Consider the following 26,359-nt stretch of genomic DNA (forward strand, 5'->3'; position numbering starts at 1 on the left):
AGGAATAGTTCATCTTTAATTTAACATCTCTATTGAAATTATTCCCAAATTTTAGAAGTGGAGAAGTTTTGTAGGAACATATTAATAGGCTTGGAAGGATTCTGTTTTAATCAATAAATGTCAATAAACCTTGATTTTTGCCATATACACACAAATCGACAAAAAATATTTTGATTGATAATAATCAAAATTTATAAATAGCCGAGCAAGAAAAATGCTGCTTCAGAACTTAGAGTTTGATTTAAGAATATTCCCTTGTATATTTTGACATGTAATGGTGACAATTTGTGTTTTAAAGTTTTAACTTTTTGAATCTTGACGTCTATTGTCATTAATTATTTGACCCTCCATAATTTCCCACAACTGTGAACATTTAAATTGATAAAAATGCTTAAAAATAAGCACTGATATCCACTGAAATTATTTTTAATAAATTGAATTTTGCCAAGCCTACATACTAAGTTTAACTCCAGAATTTCATCATATTTCTGAAGCCACTTCCAAAAGGAGAAAGTTAAAAATATCACAGGAATTCCACAGCAAAAAAGGCAGTACAAACCAATGTATGCTTATATTCCATAGAAAAAAAAACTCGTAGAACTTGTTGAAATATTTTGAATTGTGACATAGATGGAAATGCAAAATGAAAAAAAGTTAGTAGCATTTCAACATATTTTCCCCTCATTTTCCGATCAACTATAGAGCTGCTTAAATTTTTTCAAGATTTCAAAAACAAATTTTCTTCACCCTTTGTGACCAACTCTAGAAATTTTTGGCATGATGAAAAAAAGTGGGCAAAAATCAATACCTTAATTTTACAGGGTGCTAAACTCATGTAAAGAAATTGCCAGTCTAAAAGTTGTTTCCTATGCAAATTAACCAGGATCTAGAAGATCAGTAATAAACCACCTGACAAGCCTATCCAGGTCTGCATGTGCATGGGACTGCCTAGGAGAAAGGCCGCAGCCAATTGAGGCACTGGGAAGATTATGCAGCTTTCGAACAAGTATATTCAACAGGGAGGGTGCTGATTAGTCAAAGTTAAAACAGCCCGAGGACTGGTCTACCACAGGGTGGCATCAGGATCAAGAGAGTGTAAAGGGTAGTTTTACACCTCCAACCCTCCTACATGCACCAAGCCCTTCTTGTCCACTGCTGACCCAATTCACCAAAGTATCTGAAGCCTGATGACAAAGGGTGTCCCTCACAACCATCATTCTTAAGACAAGAAGATTCAGGCCTAAAGAAGCAAAATGATCACTTGTGAGCTAACTTCAAGCTTCTTGTAAGAAACGATCAAGGGACTATGCCAGGAGCCCTCCAGACTTTCTGGTGGCAAGACTGAACATGACAAGCATTGAACAAAAGTTTAAATAATGTCCTCTAACCATGGAAAGGCCATTGAACTTTTAAGGATGTGCAGTTGATTGATTTAATGAGTAAGAGATACTGATAGCATTGAACAGTGCTTTGATTCATTACAAAACTGTGGCTTCAATAACAGCCAGACTCCAAGGGAGTTTATGGATCCCCCTGAGAGCATATATCCAAGGACTAGACCTTTATAACTGATTAACTCCCATATCCCCATTTATAACACGTGGTGTTTGTATCATCCCAGAGGGAGTGGGAGGAAAGGGATTGGCTTCTGCTCAGTAACACAAGCTACCGTGAACACATCAAACCTGTCCTCCACTCTCTACACTGGTTTCCCACAGATTCTGGATGTCAGACACTCCATGACATCTAAAAGATCTCCTAAAGCTCCAGAATGAAGACAATGTTGAAAACTTCATTCCTCAGGCACAATGGAGCTCTCTACAACAAGGTTAAAGCTCATCTGTACAGGAAACAGAACTTTCTCAGAGGCTGGTCCAAGCATGTGAAATTATTTTCCCAGGAGCAATGGACCATCATAAACCTTACTGCCTTATGGTCTGAGTTCAAGGTACATTCCTTTGACCTTGGCTTCTCCAACAAAAATGTATCATAGCAGCATACACAGTGAAAAACACTGAACAAAAACAACTCCACTGAACATACTTTTCCCCATGGGGAAAGAATGAGAGAACAACCAACATGTGACAGACAGTCATATTGCTTAATGCATTACTGAAAGACGTTCAGGTTTTACGGTGATGAGACTCTTGCTATTTTGGATCATCTCAAAAAGGCGGTGAAGCAAAGGAAAGCTGGCTCCTTTAAGTGTATGTTCCTAATGTAAACCTTTATTTTTGCTACCATAAGACAAATGAGCTGAAATACCATTTATCCTGTTTATTTAGGCCATTCAGCGTCTAGCTCTACAGCTGAAATGTGTTGTCATTTTAGAGAGAGAGAGATTCCCTTTTTAAAGCAGGGAAGAGACATGTTGCTGATCAGTGGACCACAGAGCTTATTATGCAGGTTATTGTAGTAAAGAGGAAGTTAAATTTTTACTCAGAAAAACAAACAGAAAGTGGGAACAACAGAATGAGCAGGGAAGGATAAATTTTGTAAAGACATTTTTCTGTCTACCAAGTGCAACATTTGTGCAAATCTGAATGAGCTTCTTATTCATTCTTCAGTGGACATGACATGTACAGACTTCAAAGTACAAAGGTTTGTATTATGTAAGAAATAAGGTTCAGTTAGAACAAAGCCCCAACAGCATAGAATCTTCTATATGAGCAAGAAATTATAGTTACATTTATTCATATCCCCCATCTTTCCACTCCTATGTGTTAGCATTGTCATCACCTACACATCTGGACCTGACTCTCAGTGAAGTGAAAGGTTGTCACAGCCTGGCTTTTCAACTGCACGACACATACACTGTGTGGCACACCTCAGTCACAACAATATTATTATAGGCTTTTTGCTGTATTTGAGAGGTCTGCCACACAGATCACACAATATGATAGTCATCTTTGCTTTTTATTTACTACTTACAAAATAAAAAACACACCATAAAAAAAGAAGCTGATTCTGTGCTCTTGGCCCACAAAACCAGCAGCACTCACTACCCCATGTGCTATACCTTGGAAAAGTTACAAGAGGAGCAGGTTTCCCTTTAAGCTTCTTTCGCTGCCTTGCCAGGGTCAAGCACGAACATGGCCTGCAGCAGTGCCTCAGGGAGAAAGGGAAGCCCAGAATAAGGTGACTCAGCCCCAGAAGCCACTCAAAAAAAATTCAGCACAAGCTCCAGCCAAATTAAAGGCCTGCTGTACCAGAAGTTTATAATTTAGTTTTTGCTTTGGATTCAACAATCCCTTAAAGCACTCCATCACAGAGGCCTGTCCACCCTGCCAGAAGCTATCGAGAAAAAAAACTAAAATGGCAGGCTCTTCAGCAGGTGGGTTGTCTCTGAGCCCTCAGAAAAGGTCAGAATTGTGCCTCCATGCTGTCTGAAGACCCATGATAAAACCTGTGGGCACAACTGTGCTGGAGAAAGCATTCGGAAATAAGCTTAATGTACTTTATATATCTTACAAGATTTTATGAAAATATTAAGGATAGGAATAAAACTGAGTTCTGTGTGCAGAAGATTTTTCACCTTCAACTAAGTATGCTCCACACTATATAGTCTGCTCACCACCAGCTCTCCTCTCCCTCCTCCTTTACTCCTTTATGAAGAACTAAAATGGGAGGGCAGGGGGGAGGATTTCTTAGGACTACAGCACAGGATAAGGAAGCAGGACACCTGGGTTCTATTCCCTGGTATGGCACAGGCTTACTGATTCACTTGCTTGGGTAAATAATGGCTACCTAACTCACGGTAGCTATGTACAACACCTAACACAATGGGGCCTTGATCCATGATTAGGGCCCTGAGATACTATTGCAATACGAATAAATAACAACTGTAGATGCCGCAAGTATTAATTAATAATTGTAAATAATAATTAATAAGTTCAAACCATTTCAAAAGTCTCAGATGAAAGAAGCTCTAGAAAAACAAAATGTCTTTAAAGAGCAAGAAGAAAAGAGACGAAAATAAAAGGGAGGCGTGTGAAATGTGGAAAAAGGTATGACTTGAGTTTGCAAGTACCTTGATCAGATCAAATTATTTTCAGCAAAAAAAATCAACAAAACCACAGTATAAAAATCTAGACATAATGAATGTTCATTTAATTGTATTTGTTATTTAATCTCAACTTTAAAAAAAAACTTCTCTGCAATAACGTTTCTTTAAAGAAATTGCAAAAATTATGTGCCACTGCATTTGCTACATGTCAGCTTTAAATATCCAAGATACTGAGACAACGATTCAGATACCTCCCAATAGCTGCACAATGGCATAGTGGTAACTGAATTTTTTAATCAACAACAAAATTCATGTTATAGGGGGTCTTTTTAATCTTGAAAGCATTTAAGTGAGTGGGGTGATCAGTTGGTAATACACAGTAAAAGCTTCTGAAGACAAATAGTAAATATTTTAAAGTGAGCTGGTCTGTGCCATTAAAATACAAAATCATCATCTTTCAGTTGCTGCAGAATATCTGAAAGTTTTTGGATCCAAAGAAGACACTGTTTGTCTGGGTGGCATTCGGTATCTCACATTTTTCCAGAACTTTGTATTCGCTGAGTGAGATTTCTCTGTGAAGTCCCCTTTCCACCTGATGGCCCCATGCTTTTGTTTAATGTATTTGATGGATTCTGGCATGTTCGTGTAGTCCTGTATTTTATCTAGTTCAATCAGAATAATTTTTATTTCATCGCGGATAAGAGCATTGTACACAGCCAGTTGCTGTTCAAAGGTATCTTCTAATACATTGTAACTCGATGCCTCTGATTCTAAAATTATCATCAGTCTTCTGCTTTGTTTGATGGTTTCATCAATAACATTGACCACCGCTGTAAGTAATGCAAGAATGATCAAAGTAGCCATAGAAAAGTTTCAACTTATGCAAAACATCTCTCATTATTTTAAAAGTACATATTTATGGGGCAGTAGCTCGCTCAGAAGATTAGTAGAGTATAGAACCTTTTAACAAAGAGATTGTTAGCGCAAATCCAGTTCACTTCAGCAGCGATCAAAAGTGGTTTCTACCTGAGAGCTGGTCAGTGACCTGTGTGAAATGAGTTTGTAGTCTAGGTCTCATTGAACAGACGTCCACACCACAAAACCCACTAATGGCACGGTGGGAGGCAGTGTTCCCTGGTGGATAGAGCACTGGACTGGGACTCAGAAGACCTGGGCTCTACTTCCAGTTTCCCCATTGGCCTGCTGGCTGACCTTAGGCAAGTCACTTCACCACTCTGTGCCTCACAGTTTCCCCATCTGTAAAATGGGGGGTTCTTACCTGCTTTGCAAAGCTCTTTGAAATCTACTGATGGAAAGCTCTACATAAAAATTAGATTATTATTATCATCATCAATATGATTGGTATCCTTGTTATTCTCACTTGATTTTTTTAAAATTAAATAATGGCCATCTTGAATTTCTGTCTCAGAAAAGGGAATTCTTCTTAAGGAATAGTTGCTCCAAGTCCCTCATCCTTAAAAATCAGCAATGGTATAGTCAATTCAGCTAAACTAAGTTTACAAAAATTAGTCAGTCTCACATTGTTTTTTTCATCACCAGCATACACAACAAATCTTAGAACAACATGTCAAAAAGAAACACAGACAGGGTAACATTAATTTTGCTATTTTTAACATACCTTCCCCTAGTAAATCATCCCTTCCAAGTATAAAAAGATTATATCCACACTGTTTCTCTAAGACCTCAGGCAGTATTCTCAGAACAAAATTGTTCAGGGTGTAGACACATCTCACCCCACTGGCTTTTGGATACATGACATATGCATCATAGATCTTCCCATCTGAAGCTATAAAGAAAAAGCAAGAGATTCCTTTAAAAAAACCCTACCTTTATTACAATTTTTAATTGTTTAGCATTTAAAATCCTCTGGCAAACAACAGAAAAGGGGATGAAATGCTCTAAAATGAAGGATGGATGACCAGCCATAGATCTAACTCATTCTCTTCTCATAGATGAGGGGTTTGCCACCATGTGGATTGGGCACAGCACCCTACGATCTGCAGGGAAAGAAGTCCAAGCCCAACAGGTCCTAGGTAGACATCCACAAAGCATACCTACCTCCTCCAGAATGCTCTCCAGCCCTCCTCCTGCCTGACAGTGTGGCATGCCAAAGAGCCATGCTGCCATAGGCTGAACACCTGAGCTGGTGGGAAATGCCAAATATTTGTCAGCAGAAAATTTGAGAACATTTTGGGGTTTAGATTTGATAGAAATTTCCCATTCAAAAAAAATTAAAATTTTTTCATAAACAAAACAAAAAATGTTCAAATGCTTTTCAAAATTATTTTGAGTAAAAAAAAAATTGTTTTACCAAAACCCCAAATTTGTTTTTTCATTGAAAAACTGGATATTTTTGTCAAATGAAATCAAGGAATGGGGCAGTGGTGGCACTTTTTCCCCCTTTGGCACCTGCCTCTCATAGCTTTCAGCTTTTAAAAGGAAGGTGATGGATAAAAAGAGGAACTGGTAGACAATGTTCTCACTTTGAGAAAAGTCTGAGAGTCTGATTTTCAATAGAAACATTCCAGGCAAAATCTCGTATTGCCTCTCCTATACAAAGCTTTTTAAAAAAAATATTTCAGTTTTAACCTTGGACAGTACCATTGCTGCCAAATGGCAGTATGTTGCTCTGGTGACATCTACTGGTCACCAACAGGTAAGCTATAAAGCTTACGGCAAAACAAGGTGCATTTTTTAGCAAAGTAGACAGCAATCCACAGATCTGGGGAAAGCATGGATTTCTGGTTGAACCACCTAACCATCATTGCCACATATACTTCCAATTGTTTATCATCTTAGTATTTTATGCATTTTACTCACTCATTTCAGTGTTTTCAGACATCTTTTCACCTTGCATCTTTGAAAACACGCTCCAATTTCTTTAGAAAAATTCTAAACAAGTTCTACCAGGGGGGTTGTTTCTTCCCCATCATCAAAAGACCTTCCTAAATACTTTTGTGCAAGTTAAAAGAATTAATATAAAAAGGTAGCAAACTGGCTGCTCTGACATACCTTCTTTCTTTACAAGAGCACAGCAAGAACTACGATACCAAAGCACAACGTCAATCTTGAAAAGCTTGAAGATTAATAAAGTAACAACTGTTAAAAGCAACAATGCAATGAATCCTCCAGTCAGTGATTTGTGAATATCTGCAACTGCATCAGTAAAAGAAAAAAAGAAGAAACTGCGGATTTTGTCCAACTTTGAACTTTCAAACAACTGTAGTAATATTCAAAAGCTATGTTTCTATATTCTCATTTTTTTTAATAAAAAGAAACTATACATATGTATTACTATAGAGCAACGACATTAATTATTGGTTGGGCAAAGCAACAAGTAGAGCATCTAATACACAGGAAAATAATTAACATTTTATGTTTTTATAACACCTGCTACAGGAGGATGTGAATGCTCTTTACAGGTATGAATAAATCCTCATAACAGATCTCCAAGTTAAATAGTGTTAGCAGTAGTTGATAGATGAAGAAAGCTTGGCACAAAGAAATTAATACACAAATTTTCAAAAGTAACCCATAAATTATCCACTATGATTGATTGTTTTGTGTAGTCCAGGTTGAGGATTTCTGATGCTTGGTGTGTAAGACAGTGAGTGAGTCAGGAGATTCAATTTCTATTCCAAACATTGTCACTGACTCAGTGTGTGGCCATCAGCAAATCATTTAGGCTCAAATTTCTGAATGCCTTAATTTTTGATCATCCAACATATGGCACAGTAGTTTTGAACCTTGCTTATTCATTTCTTTTCCTTGAAAGCTTCTCATAATTTACTCTAGTGTAGAAATCCCTCCAAACTCTGCTGTTTAAAATTTCCCTTCACAGTGTGTACATTCAGCCTTTTATTAATCTAATCTCCTAAAGCTTCATATGCTCCCCCCCAATTTCTACAAACACACACCCCTACCTTCCCCTCTCATTCCTGCCCCCACCCCCAACTCACACATCTTAAAGTTAATCATAAGGAAAAACAGTTTATCAATCAAGATACTGATATGACTCCCATCATTGTGGTATCTGAGCACAGTATCCAACTCTTCCTGGGAAAGTCAAGTCAAATGTATCCAATAATGGGTTACCTCTGTGTTTTAATGCTATATATGTTGCAACTTGACCAAAGGAATTCAAAGCATGGCAGACAAAGTGATGTTCGTAATCCTCGCTATTCACTTCAGAAATGTTGAGCCTCACCGTAGTGAGAAGGCGTCCATCATAGAAAGTTTCTTCTCTATCCAAAAGGTAGCAAACACAGTAATAAAAACAACTCAATCCTTACTGAAGTGGTTTCTTTGCTAGCAATCACAATAGGACAATAGTCACTGATCTTCAGCTCTATGACCATATATCAGATTCTTTTCAGAACTGACGGATAGCTGGAATCTATAAGGGGATCTTCATGACACTTCGTCTATCTCTGACGAGCAGGATGGAGATTAGGAGACATCCTTATATAAACACAGTTGGTGCACCATTTACTCAAAAGCATACACAGTTTCTATAGGCTACTTGTATAAAATATTTGCTTTATACATTAAACTTGCGGGTACATTTCAGCTTGCAAAAACGTGAGTGTAGGGAAAGAATTGTATTAGAGCTTTGAATGTCTTTGAACTCTGTGGATACAGCTGTAGAGGCCACAGAGATGGCTGGGGGAGAATGCCCCCCAGCATAAGTACACATAAGGCAGCTACAGGCTGCCACACAAGGTCCCTCTCACCACAAGCCTGGTGCAGGAAAATGCCAAAGGTGGGGCTGGAGCTAGAGGAGGTGGGACCATAACACTAATACAATTCTGGGAGTACCTTCACCCACAGACAGTTCAGGCACAACTGCCATTTCAGCCCCAGGAGCAGCACAGAATTAGGAGGGCTTAGCCCTCCCCTTCCTGGGCTGTGAGGTTTGTGCTGCACTTTTAAGAGGCCCAGCACAAATTCTTCCCCGTGGTATTTTCCAAGGCCCCCATGGTGCTAACCTTATCACACCTTTGCTTTGTAAAGTGTGGCAGGGTAAATGTTGCATTAGAAACTGTAACTTTTTAGTACTGAGAGAATGGGGAATATAATTTATCTTGTAAATTTCATATTACATGTTTCACATTAAAGAACCTATCTGCTTATCCAACTAATGTTTATTACTGAAAATATTCTATTTACCATTTGAAATGTCAACTAATTATTTAAATATATTCAAAAATGAAGGTTATAGAGCTTATATATCAGGGATGTATGAATTAATTATCTATCACATACAATAAAATCCATAAACTAAAAAAATATTATTGAGATTGTAAGGTCAAAAGTTAGGAAATGCCAGAATTATGACTGCACAACCTTAATCTGGGCCCCCTCTACGGCTGCATTATGATACAGTCTTTAGTTACATGATCACTTACTAAAAGAAAAGGAGTACTTGTGGCATTTTAGAGACTAACAAATTTATTAGAGCATAAGCTTTAGAGAGCTACAGCTCACTTCATCGGATGCATTTGGTGGAAAAAACAGAGGGGAGATTGATATACACACACAGAGAACATGAAACAATGGGTTTATCATACACTCTGTAAGGAGAGTGATCACTTAAGATAAGCCATCACCAGCAGCAGGGGGGGGGGAAAGGAGGAAAACCTTTCATGGTGACAAGCAAGGTAGGCTAATTCCAGCAGTTAACAAGAATATCAGAGGAACAGTGGGGGGTGGGGTGGGGGGAAGAAATACCATGGGGAAATAGTTTTACTTTGTGTAATGACTCATCCATTCCCAGTCTCTATTCAAGCCTAAGTTAATTATATCCAGTTTGCAAATTAATTCCAATTCGGCAGTCTCTCCTTGGAGTCTGTTTTTGAAGCTTTTTCGTTGAAGGATAGCCACTCTTAGGTCTCAGAGTAGCAGCCGTGTTAGTCTGTATTCGCAAAAAGAAAAGGAGTACCCGTGGCACCTTAGAGACTAACAAATTTATTAGAGCATAAGCTTTCGTGAGCTACAGTAAATGCATCCGATGAAGTGAGCTGTAGCTCACGAAAGCTTATGCTCTAATAAATTTGTTAGTCTCTAAGGTGCCACGGGTACTCCTTTTCTTTTTACTCTTAGGTCTGTAATCGAGTGACCAGAGAGATTGAAGTGTTCTCCAACTGGTTTTTGAATGTTATAATTCTTGACGTCTGATTTGTGTCCATTCATTCTTTTACGTAGAGACTGTCCAGTTTGACCAATGTACATGGCAGAGGGGCATTGCTGGCACATGATGGCATATATCACACTGGTAGATGTGCAGGTGAACGAGCCTCTGATAGTGTGGCTGATGTGATTAGGCCCTATGACGGTGTCTCCTGAATAGATATGTGGACAGAGTTGGCAACGGGCTTTGTTGCAAGGATAGGTTCCTGGGTTAGTGGTTCTGTTGTGTTTGCTGGTGAGTATTTCTCCCCCCCACCCCACCCCCCACTATTCCTCAGATATTCTTGTTAACTGCTGGAAATAGCCTACCTTGCTTGTCACCATGAAAGGTTTTCTTCCTTCCCCCCCCCCACCGCTGCTGGTGATGGCTTATCTTAAGTGATCACTCTCCTTACAGTGTGTATGATAAACCCATTGTTTCATGTTCTCTGTGTGTGTATATCAATCTCCCCTCTGTTTTTTCCACCAAATGCATCCGATGAAGTGAGCTGTAGCTCACGAAAGCTTATGCTCTAATAAATTTGTTAGTCTCTAAGGTGCCACAAGTACTCCTTTTCTTTTTGCGAATACAGACTAACACGGCTGCTACTCTGAAACATGATCACTTACTGTATTTCCACAGGACCATGCATCATTCAGTGCACAGGATGGATGGTGCTCACTTAGTGAGCAACTATTCAATATTTTATTTTCTCCTTGTTGTTCAATGTGTAACCCTATTTACCAGATACTATCCAGACCACACTCTGAAGATAGAATTAGAAAATCCCGCAAAGAAATTACTATGACTTTTCTTCATTACAGTATCTGAGTACTTCGCAAACATTAAATCATTTATCTTCACCAAGCCCCCATGAGATGAGGGGGGGTTGGAAGCTCCATTTTGCAGATTTTTTTGCAAACTGAGGCACAGAAGGATTGAGGTCAAAAAGTGTCCACTAATTTGGGGTGCCCAATTTGAGGCACCTAAGACTCTGTCCCAGCCCCAGTCCTCCTGCCCAATCCCAGTCCCCTTACCCAGCCAGTCCCAGTTCCCCATCCCAGCTCCTCATCTGATCCATCTTTCTCCCCAACCCTGGCACCAGTCACCTCGTCCCTCAATTCCTCCCCGACACCCAGCTCCTTGTCCTAGTCTCTTTTCCCAGCCAGTCCCAGTTCAGATCCTGTACCCAGACTCATCATCAGATCTGTTTCCCCTCCTTGCCCCCTCCTCTCCTCCCCCCACTGACTCTCAGTCTCTTTGCTCAGAAAGTCCCAATCTTCCCCTAGCTCTTCATACAATCTCAGTCCTCCCCACACCTACGGGCCCCAAATTCTACCTGATTTACCTGTCCAGCTCCCAGTTCTAACCTCCTTGCCCACCCCAAGTCCCTGTTTCCCTCAGCCCCTCCCTGCCAGCCTCCAGTCACAATTTCTGACTCCCAAATGTTCCTTGTCCCTCTCTAACCCCCTACATGTCTGGCTCTAGTCCCCCCTGCATTTGAATCAGGCAGCTTCCTCTCTCACACTGCCTGGGCCCAATGAGGTGGGGGGAAGTCATTGGGAGCACAGGATGGGGAGTCTCTCTGCTCTCAATTCAGGTGCCCAGACCCAGACTGGGCAGCATCCCAGAGCTGCAAGTGCAGGGAAAGTCCTGCTGAGCCCTTCGCTGAAGCATGTTCCATGTGGACGGAATCTTTGGGGAATTTACCTGTAAAAATCGAAGAAGTTTCTAAGTCTCATAATTTAGCCAAATTTAGGCAGGTTTTCATGGGGATGGCAAAATATGCATCCCGGATACAGAGGCTAACCCCAGCCAAATTTAAAATCTCTGCTCCAAAGCATATGGGCCCTAGAGCATTTCAGACGAAAGGTTGCCAGAATTTTGTAACATAGGGTAAAAAGAAATCATTCTGCCACAATCTCATTCTCAGAAATGTCAGAACCATTTTGACTGGAATTAAAAGAAAAAAAAAAATCAGCTTGAGGCAGAACCCAGCATGTAAAATTTCAGCACAAACAATTAAAGTTTGGCAAAGTAATAAGCAACTGAAAACAAGGTCTTCTAACTGGAAGTGTTGGAAACCTTAGTAAAAGGCAGTGCTACCAGCCCTACCTAAAATTAGATCACAAAAATGTGTTTATTCGTGTAACAGTAAATTTTCATAGCTGATTCAAACAAAACAGAGAAATTATACAAGATTTTAGTTGATAATCCAATACATTCTGATTTGGAAGTATACTTACTCATAATCTTCCTCTTCAAAAATTCTACTTTTATAATATATATCAATGTATGTGTCATTGACTGTCCAGTACACTTGAAACACTTCAGCACCTGTGACATTGCAGTCCACTATGACACGTGAGCCTACAAGACAGTATTACAAAATGGCAATTTAAATAACTATATTGTAGTTAAGGGCCATACAATTCCTTACAATAATACATATAAGAATGCAAAATCCACTGGAAGTCAGCTGCAGGCATGGAAGGAGCAGAGGATGGGCAAAGCAACAGCAGCTCCACACTACACTCTCCGTGCCTTCCCAATCCATTTCACAGAAACCCCTCTGACCTAAATGTACAAGTTCCAGGATCTGCAGGTTAGGAAGGGGACTGGCTGGGCCAGAAGTAGCTGAATCCAGGAAAGAATAGGCATTCTGTATGGCATCAGCCACCCAAAGGTTTCACAGGGGTTTCCACATCTGTAGGCGTTCCGGAGCAGCCACTACCAAAGAGAACAGAAGGAGTTGTGCTACAGTGAAAGAGAAGGCTGGGGAAAGCAATGTCACTCCATACAACTTCCTCTGCCTCTCAAAAAAATTCCCTGGACATTTCCTAGGGTTTGGAAGGTCAAACCTCTTGTCTGTTCCACCCTCTTCTCCTTCAGGAAGGTACTATATGAGAGACCCTCTAAGCTGAATCTCATGGAGTTTCCTGGCTGCTAAAGGTTTGTCTACACAGTAGCTGAGAGGGTGATTCCCAGCACAGATAGACAGACATCTAAAAACAGCAGCATGGCTGTAGCAGCTTGGGATAACCACCCGAGTATGTACCCAGGGGGTTGGGCAGAATTAAACTCAGGCAGCTAGTCCATGCCACTGTGGCCACACTGCTATTTTTAGCATGCTAGCTTGATCAAAGCTACTGTGTCTGTCTACCCACGCTGGAAAGCATCAGCCCAGCTGTTGTGTAGACACACCCTTAATAGTTTTTTGTTGTAGAAGGGGCACTTTTGCTGTAAAGGAGGCTATGACAAAGCAAACAGCACTTGGAAATCCTCTTGAGTCTAAATTCTGTTTAGGACACACATCATCATCTTGTTGTAAGGAAACTTGCTTACCAACTTCTACTTCAATGGAATTGTTTCTTGGGTAAAATATTTCTGGTGGTATGTTCAGTGGACTCACTAAACGAAAAAACAAAGTTATTTCAGAAATTCAATGGCAGCTGCAGCATATAGTAAGTGCTACTCTACCACAATGATGACATTCCCAAAGACAGGTTTCAGAGTAGCAGCCGTGTTAGTCTGTATTCGCAAAAAGAAAAGGAGTACTTGTGGCACCTTAGAGACTAACAAATTTATTAGAGCATAAGCTTTCGTGAGCTACAGCTCACTTCAAATGCATCCGATGAAGTGAGCTGTAGCTCACGAAAGCTTATGCTCTAATAAATTTGTTAGTCTCTAAGGTGCCACAAGTACTCCTTTTCTTATTCCCAAAGAATGCCTTAATGAAAGACATGCAAACAGTGACTTCTGAATAGATTGTGATCAATATTAAAATGCAATGGCCAAGCCCTTGATGTTTTTGTTTGCTACTTTAGGTTAATTTACTCTTCTCTCCTCTTTCAGCTCTGGGGCTGCTCTATCTTGGCAGAAGGGGATCAACCCTCAACACAATGGCAGCAGGACCACAAGAATACAAAAGTGAAGTGTAAGCCACCATCTCTCTCTCTCACTCACACACACACACACACAGACACACACACACAGACACACACACACAGAGTGTTGTTCTTTAGCTGTAGTTGAGAATCTGGGTAGTATTTTTGAAGTACAATGACATAAAAAATAAAAGGTATATATACCTGTCACAGTTAGACTAATGTCTCGTGAAATGTTATATTGTTTTCCCTTGTAAGTATATGATGTTCTGCATGTGTAGTTTCCTTTGTCATGTAGAGTTGCATTTTTAATCACAAGGTAATCATTGGAAGAGACAAACCTTTCCTCTTCAAGCAGCTTACACTCCTAAACACAATTACAATGCTCTGTTAAATCACAGATAGAATGTAATATCATGCCCCTCCAGGGCTTGCCTAAACTTTTTCTGGACCATAAAGCTGGGATAGTCTCCCTAGTTTGTCTTGGAAAAAAGACAAACATTTCCCTAGGCTCTGAGGTTATGATTCAAACAAACTCCAGATCTGTCCACAGACAGGCTTACTTATTTTACTCATATAACTCATTTTACAAAGGGAGAATTAAAGCAAGGAGAGGCCAGAATTTGCAGAAATGTCCACTAATTAGGGTACCTCAATGATCGGGCACCCACCCTGACATACTTTGTACCTGATTTTTCAGAGTACTTAAATTTTTTTTAAAATGGAACTTTGGACTGTGCAGACATTAATCCATCCTCACAACACTCCTGCAAGGAAGGTGGATAATTATTATTATTCAGATTTAACAGTTCGGGAAATGGAGAAAGGAAGACAAAGGAATTTGCCAAAGTCAGACAGTAAGACAGTGGCAGAGACAGGATTAGATCACAAGCCTTTCTGGCATCTCTTGTTTTTTGAGTGCTAGACAACTTTACCAGCACTCTTTTAATGTATTTTTTATTATGTCATAACAAAGGATTGTTTAGTTAAGAAACAATTTATATTTTGTACAACTGTAACAGTCCCCTTCATAAATAGTCAAAATAGCTTGAACTCTGCACCTTCAAAACTGCAATACAGATTTCTACCACTTAAGCTAAAGGACTAACAGCAAGGAGCAGGAACAGGTTGTGTACCAACCACTGGAGGAAGTCATGTAGCACATGGGAATGGTGGGCTACATATGCAGCAGTAGCCCCATTTTACAGGTTGCACAGCCAAGCACACAGATCTAGTACATTCCTTCTAATAGGCAATGTGGAAAAAAGGAAAAGATTTGAATCTGCCATATTAGAGATGTAGTCATGGGTTTCTGCATCCAGCAGACACCTGAGGATACCATCCAGAGATCCTACGAGATGTGGCCAGGATTGATTCCTCTCTACTGACACCATGGCAGAAGCTCAACGCCTTGAACATCTTCCTGATCCCCCATATTTCATTTGTCCTGAGGGGATCTGCAGTGGTGAAGGTACCTCTTAACAAGGCGGACAGCACCTTCAGGCAACTAGTAAAGAAGTGGATGTTTCTTCCCCAGAGGGCCAGCAATGAACTGGTGTACATCTCGCACAGGCAGAGAGGCACCAAAGTCCCTTGAATGGGTGATCTGTGCAATGTTGCAGTGATCACTCACGCCTTCTGATGTGCCCAGATGCCATGGTGAGGAACTTTGTGAAAAGTGCTATGCATGACATCATCAGGAGGCGAATAGCCAGGACCCCTTCCAACCAAGATGTCACCACCTACTTGAGCGACTCACTGGAAGGCAAATTTGGAAGAGAAGGGGGAGACTGCTTCATTTTGGACTTGTACCTGCAATGCTATGCAATGACTGGAGAACATAACAGCTGGCACTGGACATGGTGCGAGGAACGCCAGGAGCTGGGAGTTCTAGTGCCACAGGTAAAGAATACAGAGCACACAATCATCACTCCAAGAGTTAGAACCATGCTGGACAGGACCCTGAAGGATGCCATCCACTGCCAGTACATGGAAAACCTGAAACGGAAGCCATACCAGGGCAAGGCCTTTGAAGTGACGTGCAAGTGGGATGCCAGCAACCATTCCAGGGGCAGTTTCACCCAATTTGGCAACTGGAGGTTCATCCACAGGACCCGGCTCAACTGCGTCCCACTGAACTAAGCCATCTGCCACAGGAATCAGGACAAGCAATGCAGGAAGTGCGGCTATGCCAACGGGATACTACCGTACGTCCTGTGTAGCTGCAAGCCCCATTCCAGAGCCTGGCATCCGTGACACAGTGCCATCCAGAATTGCCTATTCAGAGCCATCCCGAGGGAGGTGGCCGTAAACTCTGCCATCCCTAGAATGGACAGCCAACTGCAACCAGACATCATCACCACCAACAAGGAACGGAAGAAGATCATCATGCTGGATGCTACAGGTCCCTTTGAAAACAGGACCCTGGCCTTCCATGACACCCGATCTCAGAAGCTGGCGAAATACATCACTCTGGACAAAACTTCGAGAGCTAGGGACTATGAGGTTCAAATTCATGAGCTGATTGTCGGAGCTCTGGGTGCATGGGACTCCAGTATTGTGAGAGTGTTGAGAGAATTGGTCAACATTACACTTGGCTGACGCGGCAACTCATGATAGTCGGATGCCATCGGATGGTTGAGGAACATCTATCTAGACCACATCACAGGACATGGCAATACCAGGGGAGATGAGCTGGAGTGCCGATGAGCAGTGAAGTCAGGAAAGTAACTGAAATACTTCCCTGATGGATTGTATTTTCTAAGGGACAACCTATCCTAATTTCTCAGTCTTCTCTCATTGCTATATTTGCTTTCCACAACCAACTCTCTGTATAACTTTTTCATGAATGATGTACTGATGTACAAATATTCTGATATTTGGATACTAATATCTAAACTGTATCTTTAGAGTTATTAATCTAAATTGGGTTATCGCTGATTATTGTAGTACATGTATGACTTTTATTAATTTTATGTATTTTGGATAATCTAAGAACTACACCCAGATGTATAGACACACTTTCATTAAGCTGTGTATTATATAATTTTAACATTAGCTTTAATAAGTTTTTTAATATGTTCCCTGCATTTTCAGAGTTGACCTTGTGTAACTTCTCAAGCAGGTATGAATCCTTGCTCACTAATAAGGCTTGTAAAGGGCCCCAAACACCAGTGTAGAAAAAAGGAGTCGAGAACTCATTGTTGGAGAACCATTAAAAGCAATTACACCCTCTACCCTGATAACACGCTATCCTCGGGAGCCAAAAAATCTTACGTTATAGGTGAACCAGCGTTATATTGAACTTGCTTTGATCCACCGGAGTGCGCAGCCCCACCCCCCGGAGCGCTGCTTTACCGCATTATATCTGAATTAGTGTTATATCAGGTCGCATTATATTGGGGTACAGGTGTACATATCAAGTTCCTAAAACTGAAACTCCCCTCAAATGCATTCACAGAAAAAATTTAAAGTAGTTTTTTTTCTTAAAATGATTCACCAACAAAACTGGACTTTTTGAATGAAAAACCCATGTTTTAAGAAAATAAGAAATGCTAACATTAAAGAATCATCATGTTTTCTATAACTCCCCCACCCTTTCTAATAGATTAAAGGTAGAAGGGAATAACATATACTCACTTATAACATTGAAATATAAATGAAGAATTATTAATGGTAAGATTAAGAGCTTTGATAGCTATGTTTTTAATGATTTGTAATTATGAGTAGTGAATAAGTACAAATGAGGTAACACTTAGATCAAGGCCTTGCTGGAATAAGTGTGGCTTTGGCAATTCCTTTATACAGAATTGATGATTTGCTTAAAATTATATTATTGCCAACAAAACAAAGGTAACAAGTTGTGCAGGAAGTCTGGGGGTAAAAACACACAATCCTGTAACAAGAAGAAGCCTTTTTTTAAAGAGAAGATCCAGGGTAAGGTGACACAAAAACAACATGACACCAAAACTGCAAAACAAGGGCACCTGAATTTGGGCATGCACAATGCATGGGTCATTTAAAACCCAAAGGGTTGATTTGTTAAAAGCCAATTGGATAAATATTAAGTAATCTGTAATGCGAAATGTATAAAAAACCTACTGAATCAGGGTCCAAACTGGAGAACCACCAGACTAGAAATTGAAGGATAGGACTGAAAGACTAGACCAAGAGATCAGGGAAACAATGACCATCAAGAATTCTAGGAGGTCTTCTGGTGCCCCAGAATGTGGTAACTTGAGTCCTTTGCCCACTCCGTTTTGTCTGTTATTATTTCTCTGGCATAAATATATGTCCAGACACTATAAGTGACAATAATTCTGTCAGAAATTGAATAAATAAAGGCCAAAATTGGATGGACTTGTGACTCAAGTTTCCCAACTTTTACCCCAATATCCTGGTCACTTGGCTCTCAGCACAGCACACCTTCTTTGCAAGGCCAAAGAATATCTGTATGGGGGAAAGAGTTGCAACAACCACTGCCATTTTGACTGCGTAACATAATTTTATAATGGGAAGTGTGAAGCAGCCTTAACGTAAGAGGAAGCATAGCAACCCTGCAGCAGATACATTTCCTTTATGAAAGATGAGAACATTGTTTACCAAATTTGTTTTCATAAGGAAATTATATTAAAGGCAATTATACTTCCTAGAAAGTAAGAATATGGCACCTACTGGCTATGTGGTTCAGTGGCTCAAATTTGAGCTCAATTTTTTATCCATAATTCATAAATAAAAGGCACAGACCAAAAGGTAGGGGGTCTCTAACCAGTACATGCCTTTAAAGAAAACAAAAGCTAAAGGTGTCAAGTATCAGCAGGTAGCCGTGTTACTCTGTATCCACAAAAATACCAAGGAGTCCGGTCACACCTTAAAGACTAACAGATTTACTTGGGCATAAGATTTGGGGCATCTGAAGAAGTGGTTTTTTTACCCATGAAGCTTATGCCCAATACATCTGTCAGTCTTTAAGGTGCCACCGGACTCCTTGGTGTTTTTTTTTTTTAAATAAAGGGTAATTGTCACCTTTTCTCAGTTTATTTTGCAAAAGCTCTTCTCACATTTAAAAATGCTATAGTTTTTCCATTGCCATTCATAAACATCAGTGACTGATATTTAACAAATACTGACTATAGTTTACATATCAAGGAGTTATGACCACATAAAAGTACTATTTTTACCTTATACCACTGAAGGGGCAAAGTATTCTCCTCATCTCTGAAATAATCCAAATGAGGACACACAACCTTAGCCTGTGACGATTGTTAGTATCCTCCCCGATGGCAAATTTTTCATTAAAGCATAAACCATAAATATTCTTGAAAACTATTAGGTTCATATATATTTTCTGCAGCTTGATAAATTCCTGCAATGGAACTAAATAGCTGAATTAACTATTTATCATATTATCCACGTGTATAGCCTCACAACTTCAGGATATGCAGCTTCTTTTTAGTGGAGGAAGAGGAGGGGTTGGAAGTCTGTAGTTTCTGTAGTAAGTCTAACCATTCTATATCTGGTCCATCTTGAAAGAGTAAAAATATTAAGAACATGCTCTCTATTGTACTAATTCCCTCCACAGCAGTACTTATGAAGAAATGTAACTATACACTGATTATCACACGCACTCTCTGCAAAAGAAGCAAAACAAAAAACCTTACACACAACTTTGCAGCTTACTCTGCAGTCGTATAATTTTTTTTTTAAAAAAATCTTTACCTTATAACACATTCATAGGATCCTGAATCTTCCTAAAGTTGCAGGGAGAAACCAAATGAAGTTCTTTTGCTGGTGAATTCTGGAATGTTTGTCTTTAGCCCACAGATGTTTGGCTACCAGTTTTGTACCAAGTCAAGTTGTAGTCTGTGTTTTCAAAATTCAGTGTTTTATCTACTGAACAGTTGACAGCAAGTGGCTGCCCTTCATGTACAAAATTTTGCTTAAGAAACACATCATTCCACCTCATAGGACTTTGCATTCCTCTAAAGGAAGACAAAATGAAAAAACAAGAGAAGAGCTTAAAATTGTGAAAGAAAATTTTGAATTTTGTTTCTTAACTATGTTGACAAAGTTTACTACAATTTCAACATTCATCCTTAATTCAATTACAGGAGAGAGAACTACTGTTATTCATCTTCAGACTGGAAGATACCACATAATCATACTCAAACAGTGTGGAGGGTAAAGCTAGGCAACTGAAATGAAATATTCTGTGTTCTGCATGCCTCAACTTTAAATGTCGGCACATCCCTACTGCAGGGCTGCCATTTTTGTTTTTCATCTAGATGCAGAATGTTAGTGAATCATTGTTTTCTTGACACACACACACACACACACACACCACAACAGAGACTTCTTATTTGTTCTTACTTTGTTTCTTAACTTAGCTTCTTCATCTGCAATAAGCCATCAAAAGAGAATAATGTATGTTCCCATCTTTCTGTATGTAAAAGCATCTAGTTAATGGAATTTTGAAGATGAAAGTATAAATTGTACACATATCAAGGGATTTCCACTCAGCCACCTTCTCATGAGCATGAAGGGTATGATTTTTAAAAGCACTCAGTATTGGCCTAATTCTGCTCCCACTGGGATTCAATGGGGAGCAGAATTAGCCTAGCGGTGAGCATTTTTGAAAAATCCTACCTTATGAACCTTTAGTTAGAGGTGTCAATTCTGGTTTCATGGTCATATTTCAAACTCAATCACTATAAAATTCCTTTTGTTTCAGCTGGACATGGTTTTCTTCCTCATGCTCCACTTCACATTTTTTCTGTAATACAGTGTGCTGTTAAACTGTTGCTACAGCTTGTGACAAAGGGCTGTATTTTAGTGGTGGGTGAAGTCATTTTTGTGCCTATAGAGCCAAAGCAATCCTTCCCCTTTTAAATGTGGAGGGTATGAAACACATGCAAATATTGACCTGATCTGGCTATAAAGAACATAAAGGGTATTGGAATAGGCTCCTTTCTGCCACCAAACCCTAAGTGGTATCCAAACAGCGGTAGGAGGGAGGGGGGAGGAGGAAGAACGTGGCGTGCTCGGCCAAAGAGGTGGGGCTCGGATGGGGATTTGGGGAGGGTCCAATAGGGGCAGGGAATGGGCGGAGTGGGATGAGGCTGGAGGGGGACATAAGCACCCACCGGCACCAAGGAAAGTTGCACCTGTGACCTCACCAGAATGATCCGTTAGAAACTCAGTGAACGAAAATTCATGGAGTTTTTCTTTTAATTAGACTGTGTCCTGCTGTAAGCTTTTTGGATAGGAGGATTTGGCCCTTAGCTTGAAAAGCAATTTAGGAACCTTCAGAATATAAGGCAATATATGCTATTATGTAGCTTATCACTATGATATTATTACTACTATTACATGATCAGATAACAATGGACCAATCTGGCCTATTATTGTGAAAATGATATGCTACTACAAATAAGCTATTTTTTCTAACTGTAGAGATAAAGTCACAATTTCTTGTATTACTGCATATCTTTAAGATAAATTTTTGTACTGTACCTCACATATATATTTTTTTAACTTCAACTATATTATATTAAAAAACACAGTTAGGGAAAACCAGATATTTCTCCACCCCAAACATCTAAATTCTAGTTCCACCTATTAGATCAAATGAAGAAGCATTTTAGGTTATTGTATTATAATAATTTATTTGTACTAGTATATATGATAAGGAAGCAAGGCATAACCAGGATATATGGAGATCACACTAGCAATTCATATATTATTTCTTATTTTCACTAAATGTGCACATTTTGCATTAGTAACATTCTATGAAAAGAAGAACTAGACTGCAATAACTGTTTGTCCCCAGTGGCATCTTATTCAGACCAGATCTATTAGAAATGTAAAGAGAGAGAGAAAGCAGCAGCAGCAGATCTGGATTGTTAGCTCATGACTAAGGGCAGAGCAAAAGGGATGCAATTCAGAGCTATATCTATTACGAAAAGTAGGTTATCATAACTAAGTAAAGTGATTAACTGGTTACAAAGTTGATATCTTCAAATTTGTGACCATGTGTATGTTTCATTATAATGTGAACACATTCAGCAAAGCTAAGCCCCCAAAATTGTTCAATAAGGCATTCAATATGCAAGAATGCTGCATATTACACTCTGCTTCAAAGACTTCTACTGTTATTAAGACAGTATGCAATGGAAACATTTGCATCCCCTAAGCACAGAAATCCCACTATTATTAAGATTGCTTATCTTTAGATGTACATATATTTGGAAACAGCTACTCTCAAAGAAAATTACTGTAGTGTGTGTGAAAGAACCAATTTAGGAACAAACCCTTAAGGATCCACTGATTAACTTACCTGCCTTGACTGAATAAAGAAATACTGTTATACTGCACAAAAACAATGTTGTTGATGTCATGCTTCACTAGAGAGGGTGATAAAAAGAAAGACCTCAATAATGGCTTTCAAAAAACACTTCAAAGCTGAATTTCAATAGTTTATATTGATGCACACTCCACACATTATTTAAATTTATATAGTACTTTTCTTCCAGAAGGCTCTCAACATGCTTTACAAATTTGCAGTACATTGGAGGGAATCACCTACCCAGTAGTGCAGTGGTTTTTAAAGCATGGGTCTGCAGAGTGTATCTAAGGGGTCCATGAAAGGTTGTCTTCACCATAGAACAATGGTTTTCAAGCTGTGGTCCACAGACCCCTGGGGATCCATAGACTGTCTAAGATTTCCAAAGGGGTCGCACCTCCATTAGAAATTTTTTAGGGATCCACAAATGAAAAAAGGTTGAAAACCATTGCACTAGTGAAATGCACCCATCTCTGGGATGGAACAATGGGACCATTCTGCACCAGGCACACTACACAGCACTTGTTTTCTATTAAAGTGGGCGGGGGGGGGGAGTGAAGAATAACTTCTTCAATTGAACAAAGGGATTTAGCTAGGAAGAATCTAATACCTAAAAACTACAACTAGAGCAGGACACTAGGGTTAACCACCTTATTCTTGTGAAAGGGCCACAGGATCTTTAAATGATCACTGGTTCATATCTCAGACTGAAGCTGGCACTTCCAGCTGAGCAGCACCCCATTGCACAATATGGGAGATTAGCTCAGAAGAGCACCATGTACGGTGAGTCAACGGCATTACATCTTGCAATACCTGCTTGCCTTTTATTTTTTTAAATCCTCCTTATAAGTTTCCCTTCCAAGTATCGAACAGGACCAGTCGAGCTTAGCTATGAGAAAGGGTGAATTGCTGCAGAATGTTGAGCTAGAAAGAGTATGTTGAGCATTAAAAAGTACAGACAAACATTTTTGGGTGGAATTTCAGAAACTTCCTATAACGATGAAGCCGACATTTTCTCACTGAATTCAGTACATAAATAGTAATGTTTAACTTAGCATAACACCTTGGTGTCACTTAAAAACTTAAAATATTTTGATGGAAAGAGAACATTACATCAGAGAATGGGATTATTTCTGATCTCCAGTTATTTTCTGCCATTTTTTCTCTTTATAACTTTTTGTACGGACTGAGTAGATTTTTAATACCAGATATGTTAGCCTCCAGCTGTCTTATCTGTACTTAGTACCAGATAGTCTTACTGTTGGGGGTGCCCCCATAAATGAAACTTTGAGAAACAGAAGGCTGGTTTCCTGCTGTTCTCTGGCCAAATCTCCAGTGCAGTTCCCTGCATGCTGCCCCTCCTCGCCAAACTGCTCTTTCAATCCACCTGAGCTTCTCTCAGTGTGGGAGAGCTCTAAACAGGGCATCCCTCCCATACACAGGCACAAAATAACTTCAGGCAGGGTCCCCTCTCTGCTTATGATCACTAGGGAGAGGAGAAACATCCACCACTGTGAAGGTAAGTTGCTGCTCAGTGTGCTGAGTTGGACCCCTGCTTTAAGGGCCTAATCCCGCACTCACGAGGTCAGACACAAAACTCCAATTGATTTCAATGGTGCAGGATCAACCTTAAATGTTCCTCCTCCTATCAGATTCCCCACAAGAGCAAAGCTGCACTTCTCTCATTCCCCCTATTCCCCAGTGCTGGCTCCCCATCTTATTTCCTCTTTATTCCTCTGAATATTGATATATCCAGTTAAAACACTAGAATTAGTCTCATCTAATCTTTAAAGAACTGTAGTCTTCAATGCATGTAGGATGAACTTTGCATATTAATGGCTTTCTTTCTAGGAGAGTTTTGAATGCCCTCTGACCAGACAAATGGATCAAAATTGTAAATATGAATGAGTCCTGTTCTCCAACGTGAAAGAACACCACATAGGCAGGCAAAATATCACATTGTTCCTTTTAAATAAATCCATTTGTATTTCGTACCAGGAAAAAGGGAAATGTATTTTTAACAATTTTTATGAACTGCAAAGTATTCTGAATCCCACTAGTCATCACTTAAGAATTCACACCTCTAATTTTCTCACTTCTGATCAAAAGAGAATTGCTCTATAATTGGATTAAAGTCTTTGCAAGCAGAGGCGTTCCTTCCAGGAAAGGATCACCTGACATGTGTTTGTACATTTAACTGTTACTAAAGATTTAGATCCCGATCCTGAAACTTTATCGGAAGGGGGCGGACCCTCAGGCACAAAGACCTGCTGACATCATTGGAATCCAGCCACGGGCATGCAGTTGCAAGATTAGGGCCCAAGTTATATTCATTAAGTATTTTCTGTGAGTAAGATGAAAAACCTTCAAAACAACCCAAATGGATAACTACAAAGCAGCATTATTTCTTGAAAGTCCCAACCAGAAGTATTTGCATACAACTAAAAAACATATGAATAAGAAAGTAATTTCTTGGAGTTGTCAGAAGAACGTAACTGAGTCACCGGTTCAATCTCTATACATTTTAACTAGAGTCACAGCTCTGTGATCATGCTCAAGAGAGTGTACAGTGTTTGTGGATACTGTTCTCCCAGATGATCTTCCAGACCACAGAGCCAAGGCAGAGTAAAGGTCCTTACATGCATAATTTCTCTCAGAAATTCACGCATAGTAAACAGTCATTAAAACAATCACTCTGTTATTGCAGAGAAAAATGTTGCTGATTTAAAAAGTACTGGACTCAATATTGTGACCCGATTCTCATACCCATACCATCCAAAAGAGGACTTAGGCTTCCCCTCTCCCCACATAAAAGTCCTCTTCTAAATACAAAATATTCAAATGTAGATTTTGTAGCACACGCTGGATGACCTAACATTTCCATCAGGAACCAATCCCCCCAGTTTTGTGATGCTAAGTGGACTGGTAAGGTGGCAGTCACAGAATAATGTGACAGGTTCAGAGTAGCAGCCGTGTTAGTCTGTATTCGCAAAAAGAAAAGGAGGACTTGTGGCACCTTAGAGACTAACAAATTTATTAGAGCATAAGCTTTCGTGAGCTACAGTAAATGCATCCGATTGAAGCGAGCTGTAGCTCACGAAAGCTTATGCTCTATAAATTGTAGTCTCTAAGGTGCCACAAGTCCTCCTTTTCTTTTTGAGAATAATGTGAGATAAGGTAGATGATGGTAATATCTTTTATTGGACCAACTTGTGTTGGTAAGAGAGCCAGCAGTTGGTCCCATAAAATATATCGCCTCACCCACCATGTCTCTCTAATATCCTGGGACCAACACAGCCTACAACTACCCTGCATTCAGGAATAACGCATCATGCCAGCAGTAAAATCAACAGGAGACCCTACCCTGTAATATATCTTCACTGGGTGGTCACCAGGTAGAGACAGGGGGAAGTGAGCTGTAGCTCACGAAAGCTTATGCTCTAATAAATTTGTTAGTCTCTAAGGTGCCACAAGTCCTCCTTTCTTTTAGGGGAAATAATCTTACCCATTATCTTCTCTCTTTGTATACATCAAGTGTCTCCCATTTGAACACGGTTTCATGCAGCTTTCTCTTCCTTCGGGTAACCCGAACTGCAGTCGGCAACGAACCGTGGGCTGCTTTAAGTGGGTTACTGCTCTCGATTAGGATGGGAGAGAGGCTTGAAAAAGGGAAGCGCAGCGTGCGTGCCTTTCAAACGGAAGCTCCCCTGCCAGAGGCTTGCGTCCAGACGGGGCGAGAACCTCTTTGTCGCTCGGTTCCCCCGGCTCCTCCCGGGCCGCTTTTCTTTGATCGTCGCCTCCCGCCAAGAGGAGGCGCGCCTGAGGCTGTTACTCAACCGCGGCTTGCATAAGGGGCCGCCCCCGCACGTGGGGCTCCCGCGCCACCTCGCGCTGCCGCCGCGCGCGCACCCACCGCCAGCGAGGGCGGGTTACGG

General features: G+C 40.1%; 1 protein-coding gene across 1 annotated transcript; it reads right to left on the bottom strand.

Annotated features, from left to right (window-relative positions):
- Positions 1 to 4,089: 4,089 nt before the first annotated feature.
- LOC119860217 (interleukin-1 receptor type 1-like) lies at positions 4,090 to 26,151 on the bottom strand. The gene is given in 15 exon segments (XM_038413628.2): positions 4,090 to 4,836; positions 5,646 to 5,813; positions 7,040 to 7,183; positions 8,123 to 8,271; positions 12,443 to 12,566; positions 13,542 to 13,607; positions 14,288 to 14,450; positions 19,264 to 19,346; positions 19,349 to 19,432; positions 19,435 to 19,448; positions 19,802 to 19,833; positions 19,835 to 19,900; positions 19,902 to 20,064; positions 22,419 to 22,485; positions 25,930 to 26,151. Coding segments are annotated over 15 exon segments (1,707 nt in total). The 5' UTR covers positions 25,934 to 26,151; the 3' UTR covers positions 4,090 to 4,456.
- Positions 26,152 to 26,359: the final 208 nt, after the last annotated feature.

This window comes from Dermochelys coriacea, chromosome 1 (genome assembly GCF_009764565.3).
Source record: "Dermochelys coriacea isolate rDerCor1 chromosome 1, rDerCor1.pri.v4, whole genome shotgun sequence".
Classification (NCBI taxonomy): domain Eukaryota; kingdom Metazoa; phylum Chordata; order Testudines; family Dermochelyidae; genus Dermochelys; species Dermochelys coriacea.